The sequence below is a fragment of the Pleurodeles waltl genome, chromosome 6, assembly GCF_031143425.1.
Source record: "Pleurodeles waltl isolate 20211129_DDA chromosome 6, aPleWal1.hap1.20221129, whole genome shotgun sequence".
Lineage (NCBI taxonomy): Eukaryota > Metazoa > Chordata > Amphibia > Caudata > Salamandridae > Pleurodeles > Pleurodeles waltl.
This window is the reverse complement of record NC_090445.1, coordinates 432,646,359-432,656,973: the sequence shown is the minus strand read 5'-3', so window position 1 is coordinate 432,656,973 and position 10,615 is coordinate 432,646,359. Positions and strand designations below refer to the sequence as shown.

The window sequence follows — 10,615 nt, the reverse complement described above, 5'->3', positions numbered from 1 at the left end:
AATTCAGTTGGCTGTGCAGGGAAACCAAAATGTTGGTTCTGTTGTGCAGGAGGCAATCTGGGCTCATCGTACCACACAGTTGAGAGATAAGGAAGGAACACCATTTCAGTTCATGAGAGGGCGTAAGGCCAGATCGAAGTTAGTGCCTGGTTGGTTGGAGGGTGATCGGACCAAACTAAGGAATCAAGTGGAGATGCCACAGTCAGGCGGTTACTCCGATATACAAGTTGGCGATTGGGTGAAAGTCAAGGATGGACGTGTGGGGGCGGATTGGAAAAGTTTTGCAGCCCTTTTGAGGTTAAACATGTAGGGAATTTTTATGTGGTTTTGGCCAACGGCACTAAATCGAACAAAAGGAGGGTGGCCTTATATGAGAAAGGCGGTGGAAGTGCAGGAAACTTAAATGTTAGTGATGAAGATGAAGAATGTAGTGGGTTTATGCTATCTGAGGGAGGTTTTGAGAGACCGGTGCTGACACTTTGCATGAGAATGAGAATGGGATGGAGGTTTTGGAGGGACAAACGGGTGTGGAGAAAGAAGGAAATAAGATAGAATTCAGGAGTGGGAGTGGTAGTGGTAGAGTGAGAAGACCACCTGCTTATCTGAATGACTATGTGAGAGATGTAAGAAAATAAAATGAAATCTTATGACTTTAAAAAAAAAATGAATGAGGAAATGGTAATGAAACTTTCCCTTGAAATGTATTTTCCTTAGCTTATGTTGAGTTATCGGTTAATTTTTATGCTTTTCTTTTAATTGAATGGTTTATCATTCTTTTTTATAATATATGGTTATTATTGTCGTATCCTTGTTAAAAAAAAAAGAAAAAATATATAAAAATGTGATGACGGAGGGGGATGTGTTATATTACTGTGTGCACGAGCGGGTTAAGGGAGCTCGAGTGTTTAGTCGAGTCCCGAACGCGCTTGTGCGAGAAGAAACGAATGTGAGTTTTTTAAGACGGACGAGCGGTTAATAAGGGAGGCGGCACCGCTCGAGTGGGTCGATTAAACTGCATGTTAAATAAACAAACCAGGATCTTATTGTGGTTTGTACAACAGACTCCATATCATCGGACACCACTTTTCCAGTTCTAGGTTTTGGGTTAACTCATCAGTAGTTCTGAGAGCTGTAACCTTGACTCGTTTGAATTAGACCAAATTCTCCTGATCATGACTCGAAAAGTGTGTCCTACTGAGGTGATGTGATCTGGTCACCCCAATGACACAAACGTTATTTAAGTCAAGCACTTAAACACACCCCGAACACGTAAATATCTCAACTTAACAGTTGAAAATAAAGCACTTAAATGTCACAAATATGCACCCAGATAATGTGGAAATATCAAAGTACCAAAGCAAAGACCTGGCATCTATGTCAATATTATATTTAATATAATATTTAATAATATTAAATGGCTCGCGTATTTTTGTAACCAAATCACATAACTGCGGATTACATTTGTTTGTTTTCTGTTTTTTATTTATTTATTCATTTACCGCCGCGTAGTAAGCGCAAAAGTCTTTCGTTTATTTCCACGGGTACTGAACATACTAAGTTTGTCCGTTGTTTTTGTCTGTGTCGGCGCTCATTATGTGACGTAATTTCCTGCTTCCCTCGCGCTCACTGTTCGTTCAGGCTCCCTTGTTTTCCGGTCTTTCTCAGTCTTAGGTACAACAGCAGCAGTTATCATGGCGTACCGTGGACAAGGCCCGAAGGTGCAGAAGGTTATGGTACAGCCCATTGTATCCTTAAAGTATTATCGCCCGTGTGGCGGAGGAGGAAGAACATTTTCATGGTTCCAAAATATTAGTGTTGCTAAATACGATATAATGTTAAGGTGATTTCTTTTTGAATGGCGAGTGAACTCCGTAACCTATCTGAAAAGGTTTAAATTTTGTATTTAGCTGGGTTTTGCTTGTGAGCGTGAGAAGCTGAAGGTGTGGGTGTACAGATGGACGTGTAATTAGGGTGAATAGAAATCTAAAGTAGCTTGAATTTACTGTATAGGTATTGCGGGCAGTTGGCAAAGGACCGAGTAGCCCTAAGGCGCCATCATGCTTTTATTTTAACTCTTAAGACTGCTAATATCTTTGCCTGTATGCGTTGATAGGATGGTAACAAAGGCAGTGTGATGGATGAATACACAACAAACTGTACTGTAGGCACCGTATCCTTGTGGAAAAATCCGAGATTCGAGTGACGCGGGCCAGGTAATGTCATATCATTTGAGGTTGGATGTTGTTGGGGCGCTGAAAACCCTTTTTGAGAATTTAGAGGCTTCTCGTTAGACAAAAGGGATACATTTGCTAATGGGGAGTGCAGACATCGCGCAAAGGGCTGAAAGCAGAAGTTGTAAACGTTTTGTTACGGGTTACTTGCATGTGATGTTTGGGGCATTCGTTACTGGGATAATCTTCTCCCGTAGTCATGATAGGTAGAAAAATAATCCACGCTCCCCCATTCTTTCTCTCAGAAAAGAGTTTATAACAACTTCTCTAGCAACATCTCGTCACAGTATATCCCATTCTTGGCACATTTGAAGAGTGTTTTAGGCCCTAAACGTAAATTTTGCCCCTTTTCTGTTATCGGCGTAAACCCCGCATCTCGCCTTACACCCACGGTTATCCTTGCTGTATAACTATTCCCAAAGCCAACCCTCGGCCAACGTTGTGCCCCCGCTGTCGTACAGTGCTTTATATGGTCTGAAACATATAACCTGAGTTTGTGAACCTGCTATAGTTAATCACTGCCCTTTCCTTCAATCAAAAATGATACGTCTTCTTTAGGACGTTAGAAAGTTGGGGTTGAGTGTTATGTTATCCATCGTCTGCCTTTATTCTCTTTGGTCGTTTTCCTTAACATCTTCATTTCAGAATCTCATCTTCAGATACCTTCAAAATGTAAGTATACACTATTACATGGGGAGTAGTGCTTTGTACTTGCTGGTTGGGCAGGCGCTATATTGGTTGGTTATGAAATCATACATCACTTTCAGCTTATTTGCAAGCCCAGTTGAAGATATTTAAAAATGAAACCGTTGTAGTCTTGCAAACAAACTTCTATTTTACCGATTGTTTCATGCCAGTCACAGCGTACGTATTACTCGCTCTCAAACTTTTTACGCTTCCAGCTGTTCTACATCAAGTTCAAAAGCGAGTCTTAAGCATGTTTCTTGCTGCCACATCAGAATTATGATTTGTCTTACTGGTCTGCTTCTGCAGTTCACTGCTACCTAAATTGCTCCTTAGAGCCGACGTGTAACTGTTTTTAAATTACCAATTTTTTTAATACCACTTATGCTTTCTCCCTTCTTCAAGAGGTCCAAAATCCAAGTATGGCTGTATGAGCAGGTGAACATGCGGATAGAAGGCTGCATCATTGTAAGTTATGCATGGAAACAAAATCTTCGTTTTTCTTGTATATATTGTACTGCTGATTTGTAAATTAAACATCTCTTCACTGAACCCTATTTGAACATTCTTTTAGTTTTGGTTAATTCTGAAACTTGGACTGCAAAACGAATTCCTTATAGACTCTTCTTGCGATAGTAGAAAACCATACTATTCATAAGTAGTGATGGAGGTCACTGAAGAGGTGAGTATTGCGTAGGCTGTCAAAAGGCTCCTTCTTAGGTAGATTAATTTATGAGATTCCAGAAATAATTTATTCTGTTGCTTATAAAAACTGAGGGTCAGGTGTACAAAGTGTGTGTGTGTGTACAGGGAGTGCAGAATTATTAGGCAAATGAGTATTTTGACCACATCATCCTCTTTATGCATGTTGTCTTACTCCAAGCTGTATAGGCTCGAAAGCCTACTACCAATTAAGCATATTAGGTGATGTGCATCTCTGTAATGAGAAGGGGTGTGGTCTAATGACATCAACACCCTATATCAGGTGTGCATAATTATTAGGCAACTTCCTTTCCTTTGGCAAAATGGGTCAAAAGAAGGACTTGACAGGCTCAGAAAAGTCAAAAATAGTGAGATATCTTGCAGAGGGATGCAGCACTCTTAAAATTGCAAAGCTTCTGAAGCGTGATCATCGAACAATCAAGCGTTTCATTCAAAATAGTCAACAGGGTCGCAAGAAGCGTGTGGAAAAACCAAGGCGCAAAATAACTGCCCATGAACTGAGAAAAGTCAAGCGTGCAGCTGCCACGATGCCACTTGCCACCAGTTTGGCCATATTTCAGAGCTGCAACATCACTGGAGTGCCCAAAAGCACAAGGTGTGCAATACTCGGAGGCATGGCCAAGGTAAGAAAGGCTGAAAGACTACCACCACTGAACAAGACACACAAGCTGAAACGTCAAGACTGGGCCAAGAAATATCTCAAGACTGATTTTTCTAAGGTTTTATGGACTGATGAAATGAGAGTGAGTCTTGATGGGCCAGATGGATGGGCCCGTGGCTGGATTGGTAAAGTGCAGAGAGCTCCAGTCCGACTCAGAAGCCAGCAAGGTGGAGGTGGAGTACTGGTTTGGGCTGGTATCAAAGATGAGCCTGTGGGGCCTTTTCGGGTTGAGGATGGAGTCAAGCTCAACTCCCAGTCCTACTGCCAGTTCCTGGAAGACACCTTCTTCAAGCAGTGGTACAGGAAGAAGTCTGCATCCTTCAAGAAAAACATGATTTTCATGCAGGACAATGCTCCATCACACGCGTCCAAGTACTCCACAGCGTGGCTGGCAAGAAAGGGTATAAAAGAAGGAAATCTAATGACCTGGCCTTGTTCACCTGATCTGAACCCCATTGAGAACCTGTGGTCCATCATCAAATGTGAGATTTACAAGGAGGGAAAACAGTACACCTCTCTGAACAGTGTCTGGGAGGCTGTGGTTGCTGCTGCACGCAATGTTGATGGTGAACAGATCAAAACACTGACAGAATCCATGGATGGCAGGCTTTTGAGTGTCCTTGCAAAGAAAGGTGGCTATATTGGTCACTGATTTTGTTTTTGTTTTGTTTTTGAATGTCAGAAATGTATATTTGTGAATGTTGAGATGTTATATTGGTTTCACTGGTAATAATAAATAATTGAAATGGGTATATATTTGTTTTTTGTTAAGTTGCCTAATAATTATGCACAGTAATAGTCACCTGCACACACAGATATCCCCCTAACATAGCTAAAACTAAAAACAAACTAAAAACTACTTCCAAAAATATTCAGCTTTGATATTAATGAGTTTTTTGGGTTCATTGAGAACATGGTTGTTGTTCAATAATAAAATTAATCCTCAAAAATACAACTTGCCTAATAATTCTGCACTCCCTGTGTATATATATGTGTGTGTGTATATATATATCTTTCTTTATTTTTTGGTCTCAAAGTGCCTATTTTGCAGTATCTCTTTTTACGACCAGGAAAATGATTTTAGGGATGTACAAAGCCCAAATTGTGATGTCTTACTGAATTGCAGTAATTGGAAAGGGCTTGTTGCGGGCATCCCTTTCTAATACCGAATCTGAATGGTGTGTACAAATGTTTTGCGACCGAAGTGTGGTCCCAAACCATTCACACCTATCAAAGTTGGTGGTAACCTATTCTCTAATGGGATGGGCTTTTTCCACTAAAGCAATCACAGACATGGTTGTCTGCTGACCCCAGCAGGTCATTGTGTTTGATTTCTGTGATTCCCAATGGTCATTACCAAATAGCGATTATTTGTAATTGGGTAGTCACAAACATTAATGTTAGTACATTTGGCCCTACGTTTCCTATGCCTGTAGAAGTGCCAGACCATCAAAAAGGCACAAGTAAAAATCAGACAAATCGGTTTCAGGTAGAATTAACTAGTTAGGTTATATTGGTGTTTCCTGTTTGCGTCTAAGCCATCTCACCACAACGAATTCCCAATTAGACTTTCACTGTAAACATTCCATTTGGACAGATTAGAACTTGTCAGTCTCTTTTACTGCAATGGAACTCTCAACTAACCGTTTCTTTCATGCATTCTGGTCTACAATCAGAGCCCATCTTCTTGGCTTTGTGGATTAGCAAAGCTGATGAACTTTCTGGCACTTGAGCCATTGTAGAACCTGTATCATAGTGTAGCTATTAATGTGTGTGTATTATGGCATTGCTGTCTGCAACACAGCTCAAGATGCACTTTTTAATGTTGTAGCATCGTGCTCCACTGGCCATTTTGGCAAAACTCTGAAGCACTGTATCACTTAACATCATAATACTGCATTTGTGTACTGTTGGAAAGGAATTCAGTTTTAGAGCTATCTTTTGAATCAAGGAGTGGATTACATAAATGGAACCTGGGTGAGGAATTCATATTCCACACTCACTGCAGCCAGCACAGCTTTCCCACCGTTTGCTGGTAACCAAACTAGTTCTCATCTGACACACTCGGGGCAGCTATGCCTCACTTGCCAAGGGCGACTGAGTTACTCTGCTTTGGCAGGTGAATCCCTTTCTTCATTGGCTGATCTGTTAGAGCATACAGTAAAGCATTACCTTTCACCTAGCTGACAGGAAAGAGATCCTGCATTGGTTACAGACATGGGAGCTATGCTATATAATCCACTGAGAGCCCGTGTGTATCAGTCTGAATTTCTATGTTCTCTGTTGAGGGGCTGGCTCCAGGTGGGCCTAGAGAAAGAATAGCAGAGACCAGACAAGTTGACGATGATCAACAGATGGTGTGGACAGGGACACAAGGGTATTGAGGTGACATTGGGCTAGGATGGTACATTTATTAGAAACCATGATTTCGGGGCAGGGGTCAAACCTGCTCCAAGTACAGGGAAGCCTGGAAATGAGGACATAGGTTCTTTATCAAGGACAACATACGCCAGATAAAGACTCATAAGCAGTTCAGTAAAAGACTGATTCACAATAACATAAGTTATTGGGTAGTGGCACATGGCCCAATACTCCAGGCAAGGATATGCAGCCATAGTGAGGTTTAATTGGAGAACCCAACAACAGACCCTTCATGCCAATGACCGTTGCAGCCTCACCCAAGTGAATACTTCAGAGTTTAACCTGCATTCTCTAAAACATCCACGCAATAAAGCAACACCAAACTTTTTAAAAATTTTTTTTTATTTATGCATAGAAAGGGACTCGTATAACCATGCACTACATCCTAGCACTTTACATTAAAGGAAATGGTGTCAGTTGATCATCCAACAAACGTACCCATTCGAGGTCCCTACCCAGATTTACAGTCCATATATAGACAAACTATATTCAAAGCTCAGCAGTTGGAATTGTTTGTCAGGGGGGTCCTCCCCTTCATTCTCCCGCACACCACACAATTCAGTAATCACGTCCCATGAACAAATGAAGCCGACTGCATCCCGCAACTGTCACAGCTGTCAGGTCTCGAGGGGGGATAGTCTATGTAAGGGTTGGGGCGCCAGGTATGCTCTATGCAAATAATAGTAGTGTCAATTCAAACCGAGCAGGCCCTATTCCATTCCCAGTCCGTGAGCGCTACGCCCAGGTCAGCTTCCCATCAGCCCCTGATTCTCTGCATCCCAGTTAACCTATCTCCCTTAAGAGCTTTATGCATTCAGGGCAAGAGACCGCGTTCACCTCCCGGATCCAGAAGAGTCACCAGTAGGTGAGATTCAGCCGGCTCCGCCGGGAAAGTCGCACAAATCTCTCTGGTCCCGAAATATTTGCATACTGTAGGAAGCCCACTCCAAATAGGGATTCTTCTTCTTCCCTTGAAATAAACGTGCCGTTTTAGTACAGGTCACCTGCTTTATTACACCCCCCCTGCTCGCCACTTTTCAAAACCCATCACCTCAGCAGCTTTGACAAAAGGCCAAACCCACCACAACAGTAGCAGACGCGTGTATGGGGCCCTGCGGAGAGACCGCACTCTCCCAGAAAAGCAATACCAAACATTATCTGTACTCGCTGCCTAAGAACACAAAGGAATATGCATACATGATCATAGTACATTTTTTGCTTGCGTATCAGATCAGGGCTTATAGATCATAACTACTCATCTGTAAGGGTCTCAAGGCACTAAGGGAGTTTGTCTTCTGAGCTTCAGTTGAAGAGCCAGGTTTTGAGGTCCTTCCTGAATTGAGGTGGCAATGATGACTCTCAGATGTGCAGGAGCAGGGTGTTTCAGCTCTTTGCTGTATTACTCTATTCTCTCATGTCAGATATAAATGGAAGCTTTTATATTACACTGAGGTGTTCTGTGTGCTTTGTACAGCTTAATTGTCACAATGGAGTCTTAATATAAAGTTTGAATCTCAAAGTTATAGTTTGCTCAAAATAATGTAAACCGGGCACCAGCATTGCTCATACACCTTAACAGGAAATCCATTAACTTAACCACTTTCCAGACTCCAACCAAATAAAAATGCAGTTGAGAAATTCTTCCGCAGACGTGGTCAAATGTTGGTTTAAAGCTATACTGCATATTTTCATTGCCCTTTCCTCTTACATCTTCATCTTCTGTTGCGTATTTTGGTAATCGTGGGCTTTGTAAATTTATCGCAGGCAAGCACAGTTTTATAGGCTTGCAGAGGATGCATCTTGAACTAGCAGGGGCATTTCAATTCTTCGTTGTATACTTTGTTAATCCATTGGTATGTTATTACGATGTATTTCTGCTGCAATAATCTACAGATCTTTCCATTTGTCCGATAATTTTGCCCGCATCCAGTAGTTTGTATCACTGAGTGGATAGTTCTGCATGCCAGACATTTTGTTCCGTAGCTTCCCTAAATTGGCCCGTCAGTCTACCCCCATAATTGAAACCTTTCCAAAATCATTTTTCCCTCAGGGATTTGACGAATACATGAACTTGGTGCTTGATGATGCACAAGAAGTTCACTTGAAGACGAAGTCCCGGAAACAGTTGGGTGAGTGCTTAACGTGAAGGGCCAGTGGGTGTTTGAAAGATGCTTGTTTTTGATAATGAAGCTTTAAGTGTTCTGTTGTGTATACCCAAGGATGTCTCAGTTTGCTGTAAGATGAACGTATTGTTTTTCGAAGCATAAAGACAAGTTAGAACAAATATCACCGACATGAACAAAATGGATGTAAGTAATCCCAGGAGCACCAGTTAATTTGCTTCACAATGTCCTCAAGTGTTATCACTCAGGTTATTTTAGAGCTTACTCTATTCAGACGTTTTGTATTTTTGTTTGGGCTACTTCACTGTTGGGACTATAATTGTCGGTCCCCCTAGAATTGTCAATAGAATGCTGGGCTTGACCCTATTTAGGAGAATGGGGTTAGGGTTTTTAAATTAATATAAAATGATGGTGGAATATTAGTTAATATTCACTAAAGCAGTGCATTAAAAACTAGTGCATCTTTAAGTCGCTGCACGGTCGGTCTACTGCACTAGGCTTTAAGCTTAGGCATGCTGTCTTGAGGGCATCTCTTTGATTTTTGGGGGAGGGGGGGGGTCTAATTTTCGAAGTCATATGCTCGTTTTGGGTCTTGTTTTATTTTTTAACCGCACAATGGGATTTACCCCCTCAGTATGTCCCAAACCCACTAACTAGCTGTGTTGCTTTTAGTTCAACTGGCCATATTCCAGAGCCTGTGCCTGGTGGCCTCTTACTACACTACAGTACAGTGTGGCTGGAGTTCATGTGGGCACGGAGAATTCTGGTTATGTGGTTTATATTACTTAAAGCAGTGTGTGTGCAGTATTCCTGTTCATGGGGGCAGTGAAATAAATGAATAGCCGGTGAAGGCTTGTGTTTGTTTTCGTTGGGTCAATATTTAAACCTATATTTTCTCTTTTGCAGGTCGTATCATGTTGAAAGGGGACAACATCACTTTACTACAGAGCGTCACTGTCTAGGCAGCTCCATTCATGAACTGTATTTTTTCTTTTATCTGCAACCCTGCAGTATCACGTGAAACTGGTGAAGAAATGTTTTCCGGGAAAGCATGCGTTTGGTTGAAAGTTGCAGGAGGGAACAGTTTCTTGTTTTGGAGTATCCCAAAATTGTCGATGTTACCGTGTCTTTGATAACTTTGTGTGTTTCTTTTGAAAATATTTTGATAAATAAACCAGTCTGTTAATGAACTGGCATTTCTTCTCTGTTGAGAGCAGGTCACATTGTCCCTTCAGGTTCCTGAGTTATTCATGAATTTCTGAGGATGTATTAGACAATTTCCATTCGAGGATTGATTGCGGTCTGATCTTTATCAGATCATCCAACATGACAACTTAGAAAGGTAGTAATATTAGAATTTGCCATCTCTTGCTAAAGAAGGCACACTTCCGTCTTTTTTTTTTTTTAATGTCTTACTCCTAGTGAAGTTACAATTCTGTCATTCAAAGGACTTAAAGTCCTTGGTCGGTCACCTTGTTAAACCCGGACGTGATGATCAGATATCGTGCACATGTGAATCCCCCACCATATCAGTGTCTTACCATTTTATGTGAGTCTGTTTTCCATTGTTTGTGTGTCCTTGTTGCTTTTCTGGAGGTCTGACTACCTGCCCGTATGGGCCACCATTTTGGACCATATCATACCATGGCAGTTCCTTGGTTTCAATAATGTTGATTCTCCACTGTAGGTATCGGGAGTCCCCCTAGTGTTAGGTACACTTCTTAAATCCAGCCAGAGCTAGGACCACATAGTGCTCTCAAAATCTATTCCTT

At 41.6% G+C, this 10,615-nt stretch overlaps 1 protein-coding gene across 1 annotated transcript; it reads left to right on the top strand.

The window, feature by feature from the left end:
* Positions 1 to 1,596: 1,596 nt before the first annotated feature.
* SNRPE (small nuclear ribonucleoprotein polypeptide E) lies at positions 1,597 to 10,033 on the top strand. Its single transcript, XM_069238489.1, has 5 exons — positions 1,597 to 1,745; positions 2,877 to 2,903; positions 3,321 to 3,383; positions 8,771 to 8,849; positions 9,750 to 10,033. The coding sequence occupies exons 1-5, from the start codon at positions 1,692 to 1,694 to the stop codon at positions 9,803 to 9,805; spliced, it is 279 nt and encodes a 92-aa protein (XP_069094590.1). The 5' UTR covers positions 1,597 to 1,691; the 3' UTR covers positions 9,806 to 10,033.
* The last annotated feature ends 582 nt before the right edge of the window (positions 10,034 to 10,615 follow it).